Here is a 26,292-nt window from a genome sequence, read left to right on the forward strand (position 1 = left end):
TACAGTACCTATCTTGTTTATAACCAGGGGACCACCTGTATACTGCTGTTCAGAGTATATAGGGCCTGGGGGCCAAATGGCTTTTTCTTTTATTTAGGTGCGGGGTTCCCCGTAATATCCATACCAGACCCAAAGGGCCGGAAATGGGTGGGGGGGGGGGGGGCAACACTACATTACAGCCGCAAACAGTTTTAAATTACTTTTTTTCCATGGGAAATTTCATTTTGTGCAAGGACTGTTCTAAACACGACAAAAATGCACCACTTTACAGGCATACTATAGACACCCCCCAGGCATGATATTTAAAGGAAAATTACACTTTTATTGTTTCACTTTAAGCATACTTAAAATCACTGCTCCCGAAAAAACTTTTTTTGCATTGATACATGTCCCCTGGTGCAGGACCCGGGTCCCCAAACACTTTTTATGACAATAACTTGCATATTAGCCTTTAAAATGAGCACTTTTGATTTTTCACATTCGAGTCCCATAGACTTTAAAGGTGTTCGCAAACATTTTTTGTCTGTTCGCATGTTCTGCCGTGAACTGAACCGGGGGTGTTCGACTCATCCCTAGTGACAAGTACATACTGCCTATTATTTTAAACTGGAGAAAATATTAATATCATTTAATGCAACTGTTTAGAATGTTTTCTGCATTATTTATTTAATTACCTAATTTATGCCTATAGAACACCAACATATTCTGCAGCACTTTACAGATGATACTGAATGATTCACAGGCCTTGCCTTTGTATCCATATTCTATTGTCCTTACCTCATAATTCTGGGCTGAGCTATATATCATTATACAAATATCATTTCATGATTATCTGGAAAACAACCATTTGATATTATAACTATTGATAATCTTCTAATACTTTTCATATTCTGGAAGTCATTTAGCATGAGACATGCTACTTTCTGTAAGATAGGCTGTGACATCTACTTGTAGGTTGAGTGGAGAAGGGTTCTACACCTGGTTGGGCTAGTACTGTCAATGTCCTCAATTAGACAATGACATGTGTCACTGACTGCAGATCCCACTCTGATCGAGGTATCAATAGTAAAGTATCTCCACTCAGGACCACCAGCCCAACATCTCTTACTAACAGGGGAAAATGCTCTCTGCCTACCAGCCCACTCTGTGCAACAAAGCCAGATTAAAGCTACGGATGGAGGGAACACCAGTGACTGGGGCTTTGGATCCAATTTCAGGTGACACCAGCTTCCTAGCACGTATGAGTGCACAAAGGTTTATTTGATTTTATGAAATGTGAGCGCATTTTTGAATAAATAATTTTTTTTTTTTAAATGATATTACACTATTACAAGCTTCTGTTGTTTCTATATGTGACTTATGTGAGTGGAAATCACTGGTAACCATTAGGAAGGAGTCATTTCTGACTGGGCATTTGGGCTACAGGTTTACTACAGGAAGGAGGAACCACAGGAGGAATATCTAAGTGGAGATATATATATATATATATATATATATATATATATATATATATATATATATATATATATATATATATATATCACAGGCGTTTCTTATAAGCTTTTAAGGTGAGGGTGCATCCGGTAGAGGGGAGCACCAGGATTTTGTGCACATTGCATGAAGACATCAGCATTTATCTATCCACATATGATGGACTGTCACTTTATTTATTGGATATATTAAGGACAGTTTGCAGAACACACAGCACTTTATATTTTGGACGTTATATATTTTGAATGCTATCTGCATGTTTCAGATCATATACACAGGGCGTGGATATTTTCTAATTATAGTATATGTGTATAAGGATATCACACTATGCATATTTAATTAAGGGTCATCTACTTAGTACTGTATATTTTATTTATTTATTCACTGGTTGTTTTCAGCGCCACACTAATTGTTTTCTATTTTTTCATTGATTGCAGTCAGCATATTATTGTATTATAGGTTTGGCATATTTACCTTGTAAGGCATTTAATGTTTTTGAGGTTATTACTACAAATATTATGATGTGTTCTGTCAGTGCCATGTACTTTAAGGCACCTTTCATGCATGCGGATTATTCGTTTGATCGTTTCAGTTACATTTTTTCAAAGAAAAAATGGTTGAAGTTTACATCAATTTGTCATCTGTTTTTACATCCACCAGCTGGAGTCCCTAACCATATTGAGTACCAGAGCCATTTTTTATGCAAGAATGGACCGCTTGTCCATTTACATCAATTTTTTGTCCGTTTTGTTTTTTTAACAGAAGAAAAATAGGGCTTTGATCTGTTCCAGAAAACGGATGTTGACAGAAGCTGATGTACAGGGATGAAAATGGACAATTATCCACTTACATCAGTTTTTCTATAGAGATGTAATGATGTCCGTTTTTCATCCGTCAACGGATGGATGAAACACGGACAAATGGTCCGCATGTGTGAAAGGGGCCTAAGTCATCACTCAAGGGGTCCACATATTTTATACTTGATTAGTAGACTTCTGCAGATCATACCAGCCACTGGTCACAATGTATCATGTCATAACATATCTATATATAAATCTACAGTATATCATATAAGCAAATATCCCTGGCAATAAGCAAACTACTGTATCACATTATTTGTATCATGGTCTTACTTCAGCTGGGGATGAGGTGCAGCTTTTGGAGGCTGCTCCATCTGATGTCTGGATTGTGACTCTGTGTTCCTGGCAGCAGAAGACATTCGTTCTATGGAGGGAGGCTTCTGAACTGTGGTTGGTGATGGCATCCGTGGCTCATTCTGTGGAAGCAGATCTTGACCAGGAGGCCTCTGAGTGTCCACATGGGAAGGACGTTCCTGGTTCTGAGTTTGCAATCCTTGGGGTTGCACTGGGCCCCCTAAGTTTAGCACAAGAAAAACTTTACTTTGTTAAAGCGTTAATAAGGATCAATAAATTATCTAAGACTATATGGATTATATAACAAATTAATCCTTATTGGATGCCAAGGGTTAATTGACCTTGGACTTCTCTCTTGGGTATTCAGCAACAATATCTCTGCATGTGAATTTCAAAGACCACCCACCTATCATTGGCATCTCTTCACCTGCTGGTTTTTTTATCTGCACTACATTATGAAGAATGTGCCAGAATTGCTGATTTCTCCTGCAGAACCAATGAGGATATATTACTGCTGGAATGAATATGATACCTGTTTGTTATCCAGGCCTCTAGTGTCTATCTGCAATATCATCTGGAAGTAGGCTAACACTTTAAAAAGACAGTGTAAATATTAATGATTGCGCGCTCAACCAGATTTCACTTTTCATCAGCAATTAGAACAATGAAAGGTTATTTTGGATATGTTATTATGTTTACTGCACATAGCATTGTCTTCTGCCTTATTAAAAAAAATCAGTCAAACCAAAAGTGATATTTACTTATAGGTGAAGTCTGGCAGACTGAATCACCTGCTGGCTTCTTTTATCCATTGAAGACTGCAATGACAAGTCCTCTTAGCCATGGATCCTTTCATGGTTCATGCTCTTGAGATTTATGTTTTTCTTACCCATATTTGGGTGTTCCAAATCCTACCACTGCTTTCCCAATAACTTAAAAATAAGACAGCTTTCACACCTCTACATTGCACTACTTCAATATGAATAGCGCCCCCTATACCCAAGTATAGTAGATACTGGAGGGCCTGGGCAACAATCCACATACCATATGATGATGTGTTAGGATCATTTTTGTTTCTGCTTTGCAATGAATTGGCTGTCTATATCAAGTAACAGTGTGTTCAGTAACAAACATACTAATTTGTCAAAGGAAGACTATGTTAAAATTGAACAAGGTGGACCTCCTACCAATGGCTGCTATAGGTGTACATTCAGGAGAATGAAAAGGCAGAAAACTTGCATTTGGTGCAACATAAAGCTAAAATGATTTTACTTCTCAAGCATCTATGGAACGTTAAAAGGTCAATTTTTGGTAGAACGTCCCATTAAGTAAATCAGTTTGGCTTATTCAGGAGTTCGGCTGAAATATCATACCATACATGTGTCTTGATGATTTAATCATTGTACATATTTGACCAAAATACAGAATCAGTTTGTGGTCTGGCAAAGTATTGCACAATACAACATCCTGCAATAATGATCTAAAAACTGACATTGTCACAGGCTTTTATCGACATTGCATCATGCATCACATTTACCAGTTCCACTGGTCTTACTACACCATGATGTCATTACATTTAATAACTTTCGGGAGATATAAAACTTTCCCAGTCCTTTTCTAGTGCCTATTTACACAACATTAAGCCTTGGTGGGTGTTTACTCTCATACTACATACCTGCACTAGAGATAACAATTTGTTTGACTGAGCGCTGGGTAATGGTTATTGCCGAGATGTAAAAATAGCTTACTGTTTTAAATTACAATAAAAAGGTCAGACTTGGGTCTACACAGATAGAAAGGTTAGAGTCCATACAAAGTGTTGAAATGCAGCCTCTGCAAAACTGAAGACATACAGTATTTCCAACCTAGCATTTTACCTTGCTGAGGAATAACCATTTCCAAGTCAGTTTTCTTTCTTTTGCTTGTACAGGTTCTTGAAGTACAAAAGGAGAACTTAAAGAGGAGTTTACACTTAGGCCTCATTCACACATGCCAAATTAGCCATGTTGCGGCAAGTATATTGTGGATATCTGTGGCTGGTATCCCAGGTGTGCTAATAAGGTTGGCCGTTCAGCCTGTACAACTGAATGACAGGCTGTAAGGAGCCAGCGCTGTCTGCACCTGTAAACATGTATCCTCATATGTCTGCACATCCAGCAGTTACCTGCAATTGGGGACAGATATTCAGGCCTGGGCACAATGTATCTACTTCCAGTGTCAGACATCTATTTCCAACTATAGGTAACTGCTGGATGTGTAGATATATACATGCTTATAGCCTTGGACAGTTCCAGTATCTTTTACTGAGTTGTACAGGCTAATTAGCCACCACTGATCAGAACACATGGGATCCTCTCCGCACATATCTTCAGTATACCTGGCCCACCATGGCTGATTTAGGATGTGTGAATTAAACCTTACAGGTCTTGCCTGTGTATGTCTCTGATCCTACAGTTTCTTTGCTGTGTGACTGATGCGCACCACACACGTTCTTCTCCAAAGCCTACAAAATCTATGATTTATCTATGATACAGTTTATTTGCTGTGTGACTGATGCACACCACACACACACTTCTCCAAAGCCTACAAAATCTATGATGTCCCTTGATTCCTATGGAATGGCTGTCCACAGTTTGGACAAAAGACGTACCGTCTTTCCATCGGAATGAATGGACATTGCAGCGCACATATTTAGGAAAAACTGAAAATTGTTGTGAGCAAGCTGTGTGGTTCCCAGGGGGCCACTGAGCGAAGATCTCCAAGGGGAGACCAAGTAAACCACAAGCTCTAAATCCTATGAGAATGTGTTCCTGCAGTGTATTAGTATGCATTCTTAAGGGATTTCAAGCCTTCATTTTTCTCAGAGGCAGTAATAAAGCACAGTGAAGGCACCAGCATCTCCAGGAAGATGATAGAAGCTGGGTCCTTATATATACATATATATATATATATATATATATATATATATATATATATATATATATATATACACATACATACATACATATATGTATATATATATACATATATATATACATATATATATACTTATACATATATACATATACATATATATATATATATGTTTTATTTTGATGGCTTTCATTATGTTTTTATTTTATTTATGCCCTGTACACACGGTTGGACATTCCGACAACAAAATCCATCAGATTTTTTGCCAAACTTGTCTTGCATACACACAGGTGGACAAAGTTGTCAGAAAATCTGATCATTCGGAATGAGGTGGTGTACGTTGCGTACAACGGGACTACTTAGAGGCTAGTATCCAATAGCTCTGGTCTCGTAATTTACTTTGTCTATCGGAATTCTCTACAAATGATCTGAAAAAGTCCAAACGGATTTTGTTGTCGGAAAATTTTAGATCCAGCTCTCAAACTTTTTCCGTCGGGATTTCCGATAGAGCCCACGCACGGTCAGATTTTCCGACAACATAATCCGATCAGACCTTTTCTGTCGGGAAATCCGACCGTGTGTACAGGGCATAAGAGGCAAAGATTTCTTTGTGTTTTCCACTTTAAAGTAGAATTCAAGAGGTCTTGTGAAAACTTTGAAGTGGCCTTTGGGTTGACCTGGAAACTCATCCACATGGATAATAAATCCAGTTCCCCTTATAGAGTTTTATTTAGCTGTCATTTGATAACTAAATAACTTGTGGTATATGATTCAAACAATAGGAAAATTATTTTAATATCATGACCCAAGCTGACATTGTTGCAGTTGACATACTGTATTGTATATTTAGTGCAGGATTGTGAAATTCATTAAGTTGGTCAGCAGATTTGCAAAAATGTCATATATATGAAGTGCTTCTGCTTCCTTAGTTAAGAAGAACATTGTGGCCGATATGAAATGTCTGCATGTGGTCTGAGCAAGCTGCTGCTGCTGATTCTGCTGTTTGAGAAACTACTGTAGTTTCACTTGTACTGGTAAAATCCAGAATGAACGGCATTGCTGAGAGTGATTAGGAAGATGAAATAACCTGGGCCTACCAAACTACTGTTCACACAGTGCTTTAAAGAAAATCCAAAATCTTGGCAATTTAAACTGAGATTGTGATGACAAAATGCAAAAGCATTTCACTTTTAGTGAAAATGTTAGAAAGATATACGGACACAGGCAGCTGAGCTGACATTATATGCAAAAGTTGACTTTACCTGTAAAAACATATCTCCCAAATGTCCCTGATTTGGAACTCCATCTGTCCCTCTATCATCCTCATTTGTCCCTCATTTTGGTCAAATCTATATAGTTGTATATAAAATGCACCATTTATCTTTCAAAGGTATTTTCCAGCGCTAAACCTTTTATCCAAATTTTAAATTGCTGCATTTGTAAATTTCAAAAGCCAGTTTAACCACTTAAGCCCCGGACCATTTTGCAGCTAAAGCACCAGGCCCCTTTTTTGCGATTCGGCACTGCGTCGCTTTAACTGACAATTGCGCGGTCGTGCGACATGGCTCGCAAACAAAATTGGTTTCCTTTTTTTCCCACAAATAGAGCTTTCTTTTGGTGGTATTTGATCACCTCTGTGTTTTTTTTTTTTTGCGCTATAAACAAAAATAGAGTGACAATTTTGAAAAAAATTCAATATTTTTTACTTTTTGCTATAATAAATATCCCCCAAAAATATATAAATATTTCATTTAGGTTTAGGCCGATACATATTCTTCTACATATTTTTGGTAAAAAAAATTGCAATAATCGTTTATTGATTGGTTTGCACAAAAAAGTTATAGCGTCTACAAAATAGGGGATAGTTTTAATGGCATTTTTATTTATAATTTTTTTTTACTAGTAATGGCGGCGATCAGCGATTTTTATTGTAACTGCGACATTATGGCGGACACCTCGGACAATTTTGATACATTTTTGGGACCATTGGCATTAATACAGCAATCAGTGCGATTAAAAATGCATTAATTACTGTAGAAATGTCACTGGCAGTGAAGGGGTTAACACTAGGGGGCAGTGTAGAGGTTAAGTGTGACCTAATGTGTGTTTCTTACTGTAGGGGGGCATGGCTTGGCATGTGACATCACTGATCGTCATTCCCTATGACAGGGAACAAACGATCAGTGACAAGCTCACTAGGAAGCACGGGGAGAGGTTTGTTTACACTTACCTCTCCCCGTTCTTCAGCTCTGTGTCCCAATTGAGGGACACCGGCGGTGATCAGGTCCGCAGGTCCCGCGGGTATGTTACGGAGCCCAGGACCAGGTCGCGAGTGCGCCGGCGGCAGCGCGCGACCCACGGCTGGGCTCTTAAAGGGCAACGTGCTTGTACCCAGCCGTGCCATTCTGCCGACGTATATTGGTGTGAGGCAGTCCTTAAGTGGTTAAAGGAATAGTGGTGGTAAAAAAAAGCACTTGTGGGTTTAACTACCGGTAGTAATAATTTTTTGGTATAATTCTCCCTTAATTGGACTTGGCGGGGGGGGGGGGGGGGGGGGTGTGAGTCCTATCCCTACATACTTTTGCTAATAGGTGTCCCTTGTTCCCCTCTCAAAAGTTGTAAAAGCCTTGCTTGATTCTGCCCTTTGCAACCTTCCAAATGTCCTATTGACCATTACTGAAAAATGGAAAGCTAGCAAACTAAAAGGCTTCTTCAACAGTGTTTTGAGGCCCAACTCCAGAATTGGAATTTAGAAGAAAAAATCTAGCACAAGCCCCACCCTGGGAGCACTGCAAGGGTTACATGCATGTTATGTCTAGGGCTGCCAGAATAAGGAGAAATACTTTTCTCTACTATACTCTATACGCTAGCAGGGTCCCTCTGCAATACAACTGTCTCCCCTTCAGTAAATACAGCGCTTACCCCTCACCGTATCCACTTACTGCAGGGGTGAGGGGTAAGCGCTGTTCATTTTCTGTGGTGTCGATCGGATGGTGTGCTCTCATTATTGATTTAACATTTAATAATTCTTGTTTTGTATTTTTTGTGTTTTTCTATATATCTATAGTGTCTTTGTTGATAAATTGCATATCACCTGAAGAAGCATATCTGAGAAACATGTCGGGTTAATGTGCAAACAAACAAACAAACAAACACCTCTGTTCAACGTACTCTTGATCTCAAAGACCACCTATGTAAACTACTGTCATATTTTATGTATAACCAATTTTAACCTTGGCTTTAATAAAATTTATATTAAAAACATATTTTTTTTCTTCTGCTATTATACTGTTGTTGGGACTATCAACCCAAAGCACCGTTAAAATCCCTACTTTCCCCTTTATTCTTTTCATACTTTAAATTTTTGGGATATGGTGCCAATCTAAACTGGTGTTTCTCCTCTAGTCGGACCAAAACCAAAACTCCATATATAGTTACATATTTACATAGAAGGTGAGGTTGAAAAAAGACACAAGTCCACCATCAAGTCCAACCTGTGTGTGTGCCTATATGTCAGTATTACATTATCCCTGTATGTTGCGGTCATTCAGGTGTTTATCTAATAGTTTTTTGAAACTATCGATGCTGCCCGCTGAAACCACCACCTGTGGAAGGGAATTCCACATCCTTGCTGCTCTTACAGTAAAGAACCCTCTACGCAGTTTAAGGTTAAACCTATTTTCTTCTAATTTTAGTGAGTGGCCACGTGTTTTATTAAACTCCCTTCCGCAAAAATGTTTTATCCCTACTGTGGTGTCACCAGTATAGTATTTGTAAATTGAAATCATATCCCTCTCCCTTCTACAGAGAGAATAGGTTCAGTGCCCGCAACCTTTCTTCATAACTAATATCCTCCAGACCCTTTATTAGCTTTGTTGCCCTTCTTTGTACTCGCTCCATTTCCAGTACATCCTTCCTGAGGACTGGTGACAACTGGACAGCAAATTCCAGGTGAGCCCGGACCAAAGTCTTGTAGAGTGGGAGAATTATTGCTTTATCCCTGGAGTTAATTCCCTTTTAAATGCATGCCAATATTCTGTTTGCTTTGTTAGCAGCTTGGCATTACATGCCATTGCTGAGCCTATCATCTACTAGTTTCCCCAATATTTTCACCTCCTAGTGAGTAGATTGCATTCATATTTTTGCTACCCAAATGCATTATTTTACATTTTACTACATTAAACCTCATTTACCCCATTAATTTGTTCAGATCTTCTTGCAAGGTATCCACATCCTGCAGAGAAGTTATTGCCCTGCTTAGCTTAAGGTTGTCTGCAAACACAGAGATTGAACTGTTTACCCCATCCTCCAGGTCATTTATGAGCAAACTAAACAGGATTGGTCCCAGCACAGAACCCTGGGGGACCCCACTATCCATCCATGACCATTCTGAGTATTCCACATTTATCACCAAACTCTGAACTCGCCCTATTAGCCAGTTTTCAAACCATGTACTCACCCTATGGTCCATGCCAACGGACCTTACTTTGTACAGTAAACATTTATGGGGAACTGTGTCAAATGTTTTTGCAAAATCCAGATACGCCACATCTACAGGCCTTCCTTTATCTAGATGGTAGCTCACCTCCTCATAGAAGGTCAATAGATTGGTTTATCAAGAACGATTCTTCATGAATCCATGCTGATTACTGCTAATGATACCGTTTTCATTACTAAAATCTTGTATATAGTCCCCTATCATCCCCTCCAAGAGCTTGCATACTATTGATGTTAGGCTAACTGGTCTGTAATTCCCAGGAATGTATTTTGGCCATTTTTTAAATATTGATGCTACATTGGTTTTTCTCCAACCAGCTGGTACCATTCCAGTCAGTAGACTGTCAGTAAAAATTAGGAACAATGGCTTTACTAAGTACCCTCAGCGCAAGCTATATGGTCCCAGTGATATATTATTGTTAAATTTCCCGAATCTATTTTGAATTCTGTCCTCTGTTAGCCATGAGGGGGCTTCCTGTGATGTGTCATGAGGACAAACACTGCAGTTTTGGTTACTGAAGCCCCCCGATTCCCTCGGGAAGACTGGAGAGAAGAATAAATTCAAAACCTTCGCCATCTCCCCATCCTTTGTAATCAGATGTCCTTTATCATTCTTTATTGGGCCAATATGGTCTGTCCTCCCTTTTTTACTGTTTATATACTTAAAGGATTTCCTGGGATTTTTTTTTCTCTCCTCCGCTATGTGTCTTTCGTGTTCTATCTTAGCCGCCCTAATTGCATATCTTGTTGAATTCTTCGTAAAACATGAATGCTGATGATGATCCCTCGGTTTTGTATTTTTTGAAGGCCTTCTCCTTTGCGTTTATAAGCATTTTTAAATTGGAGTTAAGCCATCCAGGACTTTTGTTCGCTCTTTTAAAATTATTTCCCAATGGGATGCACTGGCTAATGCCCTTATTTAATATGCTCTTAAAGAAAACCCATCTCTCCTCCGTGTTCTTTGTTTCTAAGATTTTATCCCAATTTAGATCTTGTAGCAAAGTTTGTAGTTTAGAGAAATTGGCTCTTTTGAAATTCAGCATCTTTGTGTTCCCCTTGTGTTCCTTATTTGAGCGATTTATACTGAAGCCAATTGACCTGTGATTGGCATTTCCTAAATTGCCCCGTATTTCCACATCCATGATCAGGTATATATTGTTGGTAATCAGTAGATCTAGTAAAACCTTGTTTCTAGTTGGTGCGTCTATCATCTGACCCATGAAATTGTCCTGCAAGAAATTTAGGAACTGGCTAGCCTTAGTTAAATGTGTGGTTCCCTCCGGCCCAGCCCATGTCTGGATAATTAAAATACCCCATTATGATAACACTTCTCATCCTTGCTAATCCAAATTGTGATAGGAGGTCTATCTCCCCCTCCTCCTTCAGGTTAGGGGACCTATAGCATACTCCCAGTATTATTTTCCCCTTAGCTTCATCCCTTTGGAGCTCTACCCATAAGGATTCCACCTCCACCTTAGCTCCCTTATTACATAGTTACATAGTAAGGTTGAATAAAGACACCAGTCTATCCAGTTCAACCTGAGTGAGCCCACAATCCAAGGTGCCCATTCATATACTAGGGCCAATTTTTGGACAGAAGCCAATTAACCTACCAGCATGTCTTTGGAGTGTGGGAGGAAACCGGAGTACCCAGAGGAAACCAATGCAGGCACAGATACAAACTCCAGGCAGGTAGTGTCGTCGTTGGGATTCGAACCAGCGACCCTTTTTACTGCTAGGCAAGAGTACTAACCACTACACCACTATGACTTCTCTCACATTCACTTGTACATTCACTTGTACATTATTCTTGATATATAGGCATACCCTTCCCCCTTTTTTACCCTCTCTATCCCAGCGATAAAGGGAATACCCTTGAATGGTTGCCAGCCAATCATGGTAGCTTTTGAACCAGGTCTCCTGAAATTGCTACAAAATCAAAATTCTAGTCTTTCAACAGTATCTCTAGTTCACCCATCTTGTCCGCCAGGTCCTGGCATTGGTGAACATGCCCCATAGTTTAGACCGATTGCATACTGTCCTCTTACTGGGTGTTCCAAGATTGCAAATAGGACTTGTTACCATACTTACCTCAGGGTTTATGTGCTTTAGTCAACCTACCCATAATGCCCCCAATACTGACCTCATGAATATGTTCATTGCTGACTATCTCTACTTCTGCATCCTCCCCCCGTCACCTTGTTTAAAAATCCCTCTAACTTTTCAGCCATCTTCACTCCCAGCAGATCTGCACCCTCCTCATTTAGATGCAGTCCATCCCTTCTATAGAACTGGTGACCGACTGAGAAGTCAGCCTAGTTCCCCAGGAACCCAAACCCCTTCTTACTACAGCAGCTCCTCAGCCACTTGTTTACTTCCCTAATCTCCATCTGCCTTTTTGGTGTGGCTTGAGGTACAGGTAGTATTCCTGAGAATACTAACTTGGAGGTCCTTTTCCTCAATTTAGCTCCTAAGTCCCTAAAATCGTTCTTTAGGACACTCCATCTGCCTCTGACTGCGAACGTGCACCATGACAGCTGGGTCTTCCCCAGCCCCTACCAGTAATCTGTCCACCAGATCCATTATGTGCCGAATCCGAGTGCCTGGTAGACAGCATACAGTTTGGCGCTTCAGGTCTTTGTCACAGATTGCCCTCTCTGTCCTACTAAGAATGGAGTCCCCTACCACCAGAATATGGCTATCCTTTCCCTTCACTTCCTCCCCACTCTCACTGGAGTTCTTCCCCTGGCATATATATATATATATATATATATATATATATATATATATATAAATTATATTTAAATGTGCTACAGGATAACATAATGCTGTCTCTTAAATTAAGATGAAGAGTTTTCATCTTTTCAACATGATGTGGCCACATCTTATAGTATCAGCATATGGAAGTTTGGAGATTGTTGGATCAACAGTTTCCACGTTTGTGGATTGGTCGCTGGAATGGCCTGCACGATTCCCTGATTTTTTCTCTTGTGGGGCCATTTAAAATCCATGGTATACAAGGAAAAGCTTAGAAACAAGGATCATTTAAAGGAACTAATTTGAAATGCAATTACTTGCATAACAACATGCATCTTAGAACGTGTTCCTCATGGGTAGGGGAGAAGGCTACACGTGTGTATAGAAAGACAACACGTAGAAAATATTTTGTAAATATTTGGTAAAATTCTGTAATGAATAATTCGTAAATAAAGGTACGTTACGCTACAATTTCCCATTTTCCCTATGTATGGTGACTTTTGGGGCACCCTGTATATACCGGTATAGTCTCTGCCGATGTATTTATTACTTATTCCCTTCACACACAGATTTATTTCAGATTTTATTTCACATCTGATTGGATCATATGAGAAAAGATGTTCCTACTTAAGTAACCAAGTTAACATTTTAGAAGAACCCAACACTATGCAGTGGATCTGGCAGATAAAATCTTTAAAAAGAGCGAATTAGCTATGGCTCACTGAAGTTCTCCTAATGTTCTAATAATCATCATAAAATCTGAAATGCTGTCTAAAATTAAAGGATAACAGTAGTTTGAGCAGTATGTCTTCATAGCTGCAAATAACAATCATATTATAGTTATTAAATATACCTTGTTTGCCTCCCCAACTATTAACATTATTCTAAAACCTTTACGTTAGATACAAACACATTTTGCCAGATGGATTGGGGAGGGCAGAATTGGGGCGGGGGTATCAGTAAGGGATTCAGGTTCATGTACACACATGCATCTGGTTAGTGTTAATTTTGTTGAACCCTGTGGGTGGTGAGGAATACAATTGCTAATGATCATCGTACATACCAAAAGATCTATTTATTATGTTTCAAACCAAAACTCAAATGTATCTATCGGGCATTAATTCAACAGATTAAGAAGAATAAATATTCTATAGGATCAAGCTAGTGTGTTGTGTTTATTACAGTGTTCACATAATTCAGGTTCAATTAAAATCTTATTTCACTGGAAGCATTACTCATTTTACAACAGATATCACAAGCACAGTCAGTAAATGGTGGCATCAATTTAGCTCTGTCACATACACTATCTAGTTATAGATAAAAAATATATATATATTTATCTCAAGGTGAACCTGTGGCTGGAATATAAGCATTTAAGTGGTTGCAAACAGTAAATTTGCTTTTAACTAAGCCCTCACTAACCTTAACAGCTGCAGGCACTGTGGAGCAATTTATAGCAGAACTGACATGCTTATCTAAACCAGCTCAGCTCACACTGCACCCCTCTCACAGCAGTGACACAGCAGCCTTCCAGCCTTTAAATCTGTAATGAATATACAGAGCAGGAACTCTGGGAAGGACAACAGGGTGAGTTGAGCTGCTGAGAAATCAACTTTGACAACTTCAGAGCTTCTGCTATGAACTTTAAGGATGGATTGCTCCATGGTGCCTATAGGTATTGAGGTCAGTGAAAGCGTGTTTTAAAGCTCATTCTTGCCTAATGCAAATATGAAAATACTTGAATGTCCATAGTCTGGTCACAGGTTCACTTTAAGGGACTTGTGTGGCATTCCCGAAGTCAGCAAGGTTAGAGGGGGCAACCATATTCCTCAGAATTTACAATTGTGCTTCTCTTTTCTGCCCACCTCAAGACATCTTTGGCTAAATTTAGTAAGACAACAGTAGGAGGAAAGGACTGAAGGCAATATTTCAGAAAATAGGAAGCCATCTTTCATTGCTCGTTTGGTGTGCTAAGCAGTTGAGATATAGCTCTGCATACAACCAGACTGTAGGCTACCTCCAATATCACATTCTAACATCAGTTTGTATTTAAAAAAATAACCACACGATACAAGGAATAGAGCTTGTTCAAAAGAATGTCATCAATATTGTGTGCCTAGGGCAGCATGATGTCTGAATACAATCTTAGAGACTCCCTTACCATATATCATCTATCATGTTTTAAAGGCAAGAAAAAAGTTTGCTGCCGTTGTTCATCACCTTTTGAAAATATTTCCTTGTTGTCTGAGATGCTAGCATCGAACATGTATTCAGATCAGGAGTTTCTACTCCTCTTCTTGTTGTATCTTTGCTCTTGGTAAATGATTTTGAATGTGTTTACACCAGCTACAACCAGGAAAGTCAATTTTTTTTTAATCTTTATATTTGTTATAAATTATAAAACGGGATTTTTAGTGAATTAGTGTAATAGAGTAATGTTTACTTCTTCAGCACAAACAGGGCCGCTGCCGTGTTTCTTGGGTTTTACCAGTGCTGAGAGCTGCAACTAAAGCTTAGCAGGTAAAATTTAGTGTAAGGGGATAACCACACATATTATATTGTACTGTATGAGCACACTTTTTTTTTTTTTTATTTAAAGTAATAATAAAAAAAACTCTGAAAGGCTTACCAAACACCAAATCTGAAAGAATAATGGAATTAATTTAATAAAACATCAACTAAAGTCAGAACAACTTCATGGGCTGTACCCCTGTCAGCAAAAATCAGTGAGTAAGCTCTAAGGGGAAAACCCATAATCCTCTCCAGCAAATCCTGACAGCTGATAGTGAGAAAAGACACGCACTAACCACTATGCTATTTTCCTCATCTAGTGGTCAATGCTGAAACTGAGAATTTCTCCAAAGCTCTCAGCACATTCACACAAGAGGTAGTAGCAAATTAAGACAAAACACTTTATTGTCTGCTTTAATAAACTGGTAAAGCAGTACTGCTTACAATAGCTGTATATGTGTACAGCAGGTTTATACCCAATGGATCAGTGTTTAACATAACATAATATTGACTTGAATTCCACTTTTGTTAATAAAAAAAAAAAAAAAAACAATCCCCTCTCGATGAGCCCTGCCAGTTGCAAGGATTTTAACAAATATTGTAGCAGACTCCTACCTTTTTCTGCTCTGAAGAAATAGCTGTTTTTTTCACCATGTCCTTTGCAAACTGATTCTGAATGGAAGGATCTAGTTCAGTGATGGCGAACCTTGGCACCCCAGATGTTTTGGAACTACGTTTCCCATGATGCTCCCCTACAATGCAGAGTGCATGAGCATCATGGGAAATGTAGTTCCAAAACATCTGGGGTGCCAAGGTTCGTCATCACTGATCTAGTTCATTATAATCTCCTGGTGCACTCACAATGTTCTGATGAGATAAGCTGCAGTGTTGGCATCCATCTAGAACAGGGATATGCAATCAGCAGACCTCCAGCTGTTGCAGAACTACAAGTCCCATGAGGCATAGCAAGACTCTGACAGCCAAAAGCATGCCCCAGAGGCAAAGGCATGATGGGACTCGTAGTTTTGCAACATCTGGAGGTCCACTAATTGCATATCCCTGCTCTAGAAATATTTAACCCTTGGCAAGTATCCTACCGAAACCGAACTGCAAGGACAATACAATTTGACCTATATTAGTGCAAATTTGCAATCAGTGAGCCAATCACACAAATGACATTTCTGGAGGGAATTCGATACACCAATAGTGTACTCCACATTGTCTTAAATTGTACTGAAAATACAGCAGCTGCAGACTGAAAAGAAAACTTAATTTTTCATAACATTACATTACAGTATGGCTTGTCTATTCACTGCATATGCTATATTAATTTGAAAGTGGAGTTACCTTTTAACATACTTTATATAATAAATCATAGATGGTTAAAGTTTTCAGGTGTTTTGAACTAATAATTGTGTTACCTAGTTGTTCTACCCAACTGCCCTTTTTAGTTCCTTTCAAGATGTGCCTAAATGTTGGTGCAAGTTGACCTTTAACACTGGTTTCCATTGTACAATAGATAAAACCCTTTGCTTCTTACAGCTGTGTGATCAGCTGCATCAACTGACAAGCTTTTGAAACATAAAGTAGTATGGGGGATAGGTTCTGTCACTTGCATCATTGAAATGTTTGTTATGAAACAAATTTCACCTAATCCAAGTGACAGTTCAACTGCCATTAAAGGAAAAACATTTCATTGCAAGTTATAAGGGCAACATTTTGTTTTTTTAAACTGTGGAAGACATGTGAATGGCCCTTTTTGAAAATAGATAACTGTGTGCCTATAGTTAACTGAGGAATTGGGAATACCAACAGTCCAGAAACTATACGCTGAAGGCAGATATTATTTCCTTTATTGCACATTAAGCTGTACAAGATATTTCACATTAATCACTGCAGTCAAACATCCATCATCTACTCTGTCATACAACTGGCTTTGTACAAAAAAACAACCTAACAAACGGAAACAAAAAACATTTTTTACTAAAACCAAAAGTACATGAATCTACATTTTAAGACGACTGGCCTGCTTCTCACAACACTGCACTGAAACATGCTTACATGCCAGAAATATAATCCCAAATGTTACCAGTGGCAGTCCATAGATTTATATAAGTTATAAAATAACACTCTCTGGTATAGAGAACTAGCTTTCCCCAACTTGGCTTATTTTGACTGCCACATTGTATACACTAAATAATGGGCTGGCAGTGGAACTCTCACACAACAAGCATGCACAGTTTGGAGCATAAGATGAAAAACTGACACTATTTAATGGCAATAGCAAGGTTTCACTTCACCAAGAAAAAAAAACCTGATACAGCTGTTAAAACATAAATCCGCCAAAAACAACTCAGTTTACAGCAAACACTAGTAGGTTCCATCATTTGAGTGGACCTACATCAAAGAGATTACCCCATGTCATGCTCTCCCTGCTAGTGTCTCTGCAGCAGTACCGAGGAATCCTCAGGATAGAGCTACATGGATGACGGAAGAGAAGCCACCCAAAGCTAAGCAGATACAGTAGAATAAATAGCTCCCTATGCAGAAAGCTATACCTACACCAGAAGCATGTAGCAGAGATAAATTGCGCACAATTGGAGCATTGTTTGTTGGTATGAGATTAATGGCTACTACATTTTGTGTAATTTAAACTGTAGGAAGTCTATTGTTCCATCTGTTCAATTGATCATTACTCATATCAAATAATTTCTATTGATCTTAGCAGCAGTATTCAGGTCATAAAAATTGCTCCTGTAGCTCTTGCTTGAAAGGTCAGGATAGTAGCTTCACTAAGCACTGGGCAGGATAAGTTATGGCTATGAAGCAGAGGGAACAGAGTTAGGACATCAAAGGGGTGAGCTCCTTGCTGTGGTCCTCTACAATTATAATATGCAAAAATTATTCTCACCAGCACCCAGGCATAACTGAGCAATCAGATTTGGTACAACTAACCCTTTAACCACAGTGATGGAATCTACAATCACTATTTAATTGTTAATTCAGGCACAGTAAAAAGTATGTGAGATGATCTTTGTTGTACAGTGAACCCAAACAATTGTATTCCTCAAGCCCGTTTTTGTATCTCCTCCCTGATTTTCAAGATATGGGAGGTGGAAGAATGTGTTTCGAACAGGTGTCATGAATTCTACCACTGAACAGTGATATCAGCCCTTAGATGATGTTGTTCTAAAGATGTAGGCCTTTAAATGGAGCAGTAGAATGACAGCAAGCATTTGTGACATTCAACAAGTCATCACAATACAGACAGTGAAATGAATGTGGCTGTGACCCACAATCAATATAGCACAAATGTTCAACCTCAGAAATATTGAACATAAAATATATATGAATAGAGAGCATAAGAAAGGGATGCCTTTAAAAGTATGCTAGAATCCTAATGTAGCAAGTCTAAATAATGGTGCTTCACAAACAATAGTGCCAAAATTCACCCTTGCCAGCACCCGTACTAAACCATTCTGTTTTCTGCCCCCTTTCATTTGTTCTTTCCTGTACAAAAAGGTGCAAGATTAGACATGCATGTCCTGGCACCATCTCCTGCCCATTCAGCATGCTGAGACTTTGGCATTGGTATAAACATACAGTAGTACAGTCCTGAGCAAATAAGCATAAGGCTATTTACCGTGTGACCTTTTATACCATTACCTATAAATGAGCAACATATTTTTAAGAGAATGAAAGAATGGGAGAAAGAGGCAGGAGATAGCACAATATGACATATCTTATGCAGTACATCCAAAATTCTCATTGGCTACATGACTGAATACAGCCAATGGTCAAACACTTATGTACACTTGAGCATTCCACCTACCTACATGGCCCAAAGTAAGCAAACACCCTTCCAAATTATTGAGTTCATGTTTTTCCAGTAGTAGGGTACTACTACACGATAAAAAGAGATTTTAAAGAACATTGCACTTCGGGGAAGGTCCTTTTCTTTTCCAGCATGACTGTGCCTCTGTGTGTACAGCCAGGTTAACAAAGACATGATTTGATGAGTCTGGTGTGACGTAACTTGAGTGGTCTACATACAGCCATGACTTCAACCCCGTTAAACTCCACTGGATAAACTGGAACTCCAATGCAAGCAATGTCATTTGATTCAAAATCAGTAACTGCTCCTTTGGCTGATGGACAAAAATGCAACAGATACACTCCAAAATGTTTTGGAAAGCCTTCCCAGAAGAGTGGGAGCTATTAAAGTCACAAAGGTAGAATAACTCTGCCATGGTTTTGGAATGGGAAGTCCAGCATGTTCATAAAGATGTGATGGTCAGGTGTTTACATACCTTTGGCCATATATTGTAATGAGGCTGCCAACATGCAAGTATACATTTTACTGTCCTTCCTAGATGACATTTGATGGACCACAATCAGAAAACATTTCTGCAAACACTCAACACTTATTATGGCTGAGTAACTGAACCCTATCTAGCCAAGTGACTATTAAAAGCATTTAACCAGTGACCACATTGAGCAGTTGACCAAACAACGGCATCGGTTGACAAATTAATGAGCACACACCTCACACTAGTAATTGAATGTAACAATATAATACTACATTGCACTTAGCAAACAAAAAAATGAATAACATGCAGTGTGGTGTTTCTGTTGTTTTGAACAACTAAGGAATATCCATTCTGACAGCGTAAACTCTGCACACTGGAATTAAGAATGAGTTGTGGTAAGATATACAGTATATATGTAAAAATATCAGCGGTTACCCAACTCATAGACCTCATTGGAGGTCTCTTTACAGGGGTAGTTGCCCCCCATTCTTTATATGAACCTATAATTTGCTGACCCTTTCATAAGATATTATAGTCTTTGGATCAACACAAGACTGAAAGGCAGTAGCAGCTGTACCCATAAATTCTAAGAGCAGCATGATTGCCTATTGCCTCTTTGGGTAGTGCTAAGCTAAAAAACTATGTGAGTCACATCACACATTATGGCTATTGAGAGATACATGTAAGAGAAGTCAACATATATAATCGGAACTTCTCAGTCATATTTACATTTCAGTCTGACGACAAATAAAATTAATGTGAGGAACTCACAATCTCTTAGCTATAGGAATGTTCGATCACTTGCTTGGTACTCTTACAAAGCCAAACAAGCCAGGACAAAAAAACATGGACTACAAAGAAACATTTTACACTTGTTCACAAATATTGCACTAGTGGCCTATCCGTGCAAATCACACTTACACAAGATTGCTAAAAAAAGAAAAAAAAAAATACACACATCTGCATGAGATTGTTCTTTTATGAAGTCACAGAACAGACGGTACTAAAGTCCATGTCTACAATGTCTACCCATGCCTACAATTACAATGACAGCAAGTTCTATAAAATTAAAAAAGTTCCAGAATCAAAGGATTCCGTTAAGCCTGTACGCATAATGAATAGGGCTTCCTAACCATGTCATGCAAATGGTCATGTTCAGATCACGTGTTCTCATACGCACACACACCCAAATTATGAAACTGGAGTCAGGTATTATTCCCCACAAAACATTAAAAAAAATTCATAATAAACAGTCAGGTTGGACTTGAAAGAGGCACAATTCTGTGTATACTTTTAACACCAGCTTGGAATCACAAGGTTAATGGAGATAGAGAAGTAGCATCACAGGAGTAAACAGAAGGAAGAGACGGACTAGACAGAAAGAGGGGACACTGCATAGAAAAACACAGTCCAGGTCAGCACTGAAACATGGCAAGAACTGCACAAAATTTAGGATTTTTTTTTTTGTTTGTTTGGCTAGACTCCCTCTTCAACAACCCCTCACACAGCCTGGGCTTGCTTTGGTCCTACTGCAACGCCATTACAGTCGAGAATGTACTGCAAACAACCTTGAGGTGGAGGTCGTTGGGCTGGAATCTTGCTCAGTTCAGATTCTTTCATCATTCCGCTCTGCAAGATAGAAATGAGAAACAACTATTAGATTTAGAGTTTTCTTACTCTCAGTTATTTATACATTCCCACTGATCTCCCATCGGAATAAATATTAAGCCTTGAAACAACCAGGGCTTCTTTTTTTGTATTTTAGTTTTAAGAATGTTTGTTCAATTTTTTAATGGTTATTGGGGTCAAATCAACATTCATTTTCAAGCACAATGATGAAAAAAATTCAAAGGGGTAGGATGGAAAAAATTTAGTGAACAAATACATTTCTAAGCCCTTGTACACACGGTCGGATATTCTGACAACCAAATCCGTTGGATTTTGTCCGACAGATTTTGTCCGACGGATTTTGTCCGAAACTGTTGCATACACACGGTCGGACAAAGTTGTCGGAAAATCCGATTGTACATAACGCGATGACGTTATTTCGTTACGACAGGACTACGTACAGGCTAGTAGCCAATAGCTTTGGTCTAGGAATTTGATCTGAGCATGCGTGGCACTTTGTCCGTCGGAGTAGGCTACACATGATCGGAGTATGTCCGATCGGAGCATTTTGTCGGAAAATTTTACGGACAAGTTGGAAAACTTGGTCCGTCGGATACTCCGTTGGAAACAGTCCGATGGAGACCACACACAGTCGGATTATCCGACAAAACGGTCCGATAGGACACATTCCGTCGGAATCTCCGACCGTGTGTACAAGGGCTAACAGTGAATATGGTTTTCATTCTGGAAAATTCATTCACTCTAAAATCGATTGTTAAGAGCAAACTTTTTTTTTTAAGTACGAACTACATCTGTCAAAAAATCAACTGTACTGATTAAAATAAATTTTAGTACAAATGTTTGTTTTAAAATCTACTAGTGTATGGCAAGCATTAGACTCTTGGCTCTAGCAAAGGAATGGAGTGAGGGAAGCTGAGTATCAGTGGGCAGGGTGCTGTTCTTTCAAGAGAACCTGTCACCTGTAAAAAGCTCTGACAGAGTCTCTTCAATGGTTAACTAGGTGTACTATGTTGCTGAATTCTTTGTATGAAAATACTGGTTCCCTGTCTGTCACATTGATTCAATTACTTTAGCACTTTCTAAGGCATTGTCTTAGAACAAGTATGTAGATCAGAAGCTTTTACATATTATTCCAGGTACCAGTATCTTAGAAGAATACTGAAGCCAGAGTCAGGAGGTCTGCAAAGGCAGGTTCTGTATATTGCCCACTATGTTTCCTTTAAAAGCAATTTGTCACTGGCAATGGGACAACTAGTTGCTTAACTATGTAAATTCTGGATCACAGCCATTGAAGGCCTCTTATTGCTTCTCACAGAAAGAGAAAAAGGAAGTATTACAAATGCAAAATTATGTTGTGAGGAAACAAGCCCCTAAAAATGGCTATTGCTCTGTAGAGGTGTCCATATGGAAGTAAATACTTAGGAGAATTTTTTACATCAAGGATTGGTCTTTATGGATCATGAAATACATATAAACACTGTCAACGCGTTTCCTGGTGCTAGCAATGACCACTTCATCAGGAAAGTGTGGGTAAACACTTTAAAGTGGTTCTAAAGGCAGAAGGTTTTTCATCTTAATGCATTCTATGCATTAAGATAAAAAAAATCTCTGTGAAGCAGCCCCCCTCAGCCCCCCAGACTTACCTGAGCCCCCGGTCACTCATATAGCTGGAAGCTGCAAACCCAGAAGGAAGACTGGGTAAAGATGGAAGCTCTCAGTGGTGACAGCATGGCGCTGGAGGGCTTAATTTTAAGGTAAGTCTTGCATAATGTGCTAGTATGCGATGCTTACTAGTACATTATGACATTGTCTTTCATTGTATTTTTTTTCTTTAAGTGTGGCTTACTGCCACTTTAAAACTCATTTAATGTCTCAAATCTTTTTTATCCATAACACTTTTTGTGCCCCCTCCCCCCCCATGTTATGAATTCTCACTGATTATTGTTGGTGATTGCCTAAAATACCTTAAAACTGCTGCTTCCTGGCCTCCCTCCAGTGCTTTGTACTGGTAAAGCTAAGTAATAGATACACCCCCTCAGCACAGAGTTTACATTGCAGAGGAAGAGTGGTGTGTTTCTAACCAGGTCTGTTATTTATTTCTAAAGTGAGAGTGAGTGTGTTTAGACAGGGCTGCTAACAAATTTAGTTTGCCAGGTAGTAATTGTCCTGGCTAATTGTTCGGAGATCCACTGACTTCCCCCCTAATTCTGGAATTGCTGCACTTCTCTCTTCTGTCAGTAGATGGCACTGCTGCCTTTGGCATTAGAATGACAAGACCACAGTGAGTTCATAATTTCTCAGCCAATCATATTTTTTGGGAAGGAGTCAGGTGATCAGTGTTCTTTAGCCCCAGGCTGAGGCCTGGGAGCTGTATGTGAAGCAGCAGTTCAAGGTTAGGCCTAAGCCTGAGACCTAGCCACATGTGTAGATGCTCAGCCCAAGGAGAGCCTAATCATTGCAGAGGTTCAGCCGGATGGTGAACCGAGTGTTGCCAGAGGTGAAGGAGAAGCAGTTGCCACATGGAATGACCACTCTTGTTACCAGAGGCATGTGAGAACCAGAGGTCAGAGATAAAAGGGGGCACTGTCACCAGTAAGGGACAATTACTCCTGTTATCAGAGGCCAGGTTTGTGAAGTCTGAAGTACCACCAAAGCAGCCTTTATCACTAGCCGAGGAAGGTGAACAAGTTTGGAAAACGTCAGAGTTTAAGCCAGGGACCCAGCGGGTGAGCGTGGGTGACACTTGAAGAGAATTCAGCTGGTTAGCTGAGAGCCAAGCCAGGCACCCAGCAGATAGCGTGGGTGATGCTTGAGGTGTACAACAGGCTAGCTGTGGAATAGCTCAGGGGATCCAGCAGGTGGCTGGGAAAAATGCCCCTTGCTTTAGTGGTCAGTGGGAAAAATGCCCCCCCCCCCCACCCCAATGACAGCTAAATAGATCATTGGTGTTATTCATGTAAGCATGTATGCATATAAGTATCATTGACTCTGCAATAGTATCTGCAGCTATGTAATTAGTTCATGCTACCCAAGATGGGAAGGGGTTAACCGTGTTTTTTTTTTCAGAATATGCCCGGGAGTCCTGTCCCCTGTTGTAAGACAGATAAATACAAGGGGAGTGCTCAGAGAAGCTCTCTATCTTTTCCACGTATGATTTCAGAGAAAAAACTATGGCACCATGTAGTCTCCCCCCTTTTTGGGTCACCCTGCTGGGATTCTTCCTAGAACTAGGAGCCTCCATAAATGGACCTGATGAACCTTCCTTTGGGCAAGGTGTGAACCTGGTTAGCCTGCATTAGTTGATTAGGGCTGGACTGTAAGTGCACGCATAAGGTCTGGCGGGACCCCATTCTGTCACTGAGCGAGTTGGCAGATTTGCTGGACTGGTGGAGAGGACATAGGCTCAGCCATGTCCTAATTGAAATACCTGTCGAAAGTGTGTAGTGACATGGGACAATACGCTTCACAGAGGAGCTTTATGTTACACAACTGCACACAGTGTATGGCTCATCTCTAAACCGGGTTCCACCCTAAGGTTAACTTTCACATGAAAGCAGTCCCACCTAATCCCAGGCATTGATGAGCGTGTGCATGATCAGAGGTACCCCACACGTGCAGGACGAGTAGGCCCCACCCACGTACAGTTGGCTTTTCCAAGTGGTGTTAGCCTCGGAACTATGCAGGCACTATCAAATTAATCAATTGGCCACAGCTCAAGGAACCTCTAGCAACCACTAGAGGAAACCTAGGATTTCACAGAACCCGGGTTGAGAATGGCTGATTGTAGAATAAACCATTTCACTATTATGCTTTATAATAGGGAAAAGGAAGAGACTATTTTCATCAGAATATAATAAAGTACATCACTGTAGCCTATGGTGCAAATATACATATATACTATATAAAAGGTATATCTTAAAGTTGAAGTTCAGGTATGGAAATTTTTTTGCATAGTTACAGTAAGTATGCATGTACCATACCTGACCAATGCCTGTGAAAGCTCTGAAACACTGTAGTTGGCACTGCTGTAGGGCGGCACAGTGGTGTAGTGGTTAGCACTCTCACCTAGCAGTAAGAAGGGTTGCTGGTTCGAATCCCAACCACGTCACTACCTGCCTGGAGTTTGAATGTTCTCCCTGTGCCTGTGTGGGTTTCCTCCAGGTGCCCAGGTTTCCTCCCACAATCCAAAGACATGCAGGTAGGTTAATTGGCTTCTGTCCAAAATTGACCCTAGTATATGAATGGGGACCTTGGATTGTGGGCTTCTTGAGGGTAGGGACTAGGGATGAGCCGAACACCCCCCGGTTCGGTTCGCACCAGAACTTTCGAACGGACCCCAAATTCGAACAAACTTTAGAACCCCATTGAAGTCTATGGGACTCAAACGTTCGAAATGAAAAGTGCTAATTTTAACGGCTAATATGCAAGATACTGTCCTAAAAAGGGTTTGGGGACCTGGCTCCTGCCCCAGGGGACATGGGTCAATGCCTAAAATGTTTTTAAAAATGGCCATTTTGGTGGGAGCACTGATTTTAAGGACGATTAAAGTGAAAAAAAAAGTGAAATATTCCTTTAAATATGGTGCCTGGGGGGTGTCTGTAGTATGTCTGTGAAGTGCCACGTGTTTCCCGTGTTTAGAACAGTCCCTGCACAAAATGACATTAAACGGAAATAACACCATTTAAAACTGCTTGCGGTTTTAATGTTATATCTGGTTCCTGCAATATGGTTGAAAATCATTGAGAAAAATGGCATGGGTAGCCCTCCCTGCCCATAACCAGCCCCTTTAGGTCTTGTACGCATATTAAGGGGAACCCCGTACCCATATTAAAAAAAGGAAATGCGTGTGGCCCCCAGGCCCTATATACTCAGAACAGCAGTATACAGGCGGTGCAAACAAGACAGGGACTGTGTAGGTTTGTTGTGTTAAGTTGAATCTGTTTGTAATTTTCAACTGGTACATTTTTAAAGTGTAGCTCCAGTCAAAAAAACTATTTTTAAGCTTTTTGGAAAACATAGGGAAGGGTTAT

General features: G+C 39.7%; 1 protein-coding gene across 1 annotated transcript in view; it reads right to left on the minus strand.

Annotated features, from left to right (window-relative positions):
- The window catches only part of SYN2 (synapsin II), a 480,921-nt gene that overhangs the window by 10,935 nt on the left and 443,694 nt on the right, over positions 1-26,292 (minus strand). Inside the window, exons 11-12 of the mRNA XM_077452122.1 lie at positions 21,202-21,262; positions 2,625-2,865 (exon numbers count right to left, since the gene is read on the minus strand). Coding sequence (XP_077308248.1) covers positions 2,625-2,865; positions 21,202-21,262 — 302 coding nt within the window. The remainder of the gene's footprint in view (positions 1-2,624; positions 2,866-21,201; positions 21,263-26,292) is intronic.

Source organism: Lithobates pipiens, unplaced genomic scaffold (genome assembly GCF_037356315.1).
Source record: "Lithobates pipiens isolate NorthernLeopardFrog02 unplaced genomic scaffold, aLitPip1_a1.2 Scaffold_23, whole genome shotgun sequence".
In the NCBI taxonomy this organism is placed as follows: Eukaryota; Metazoa; Chordata; class Amphibia; order Anura; family Ranidae; genus Lithobates; species Lithobates pipiens.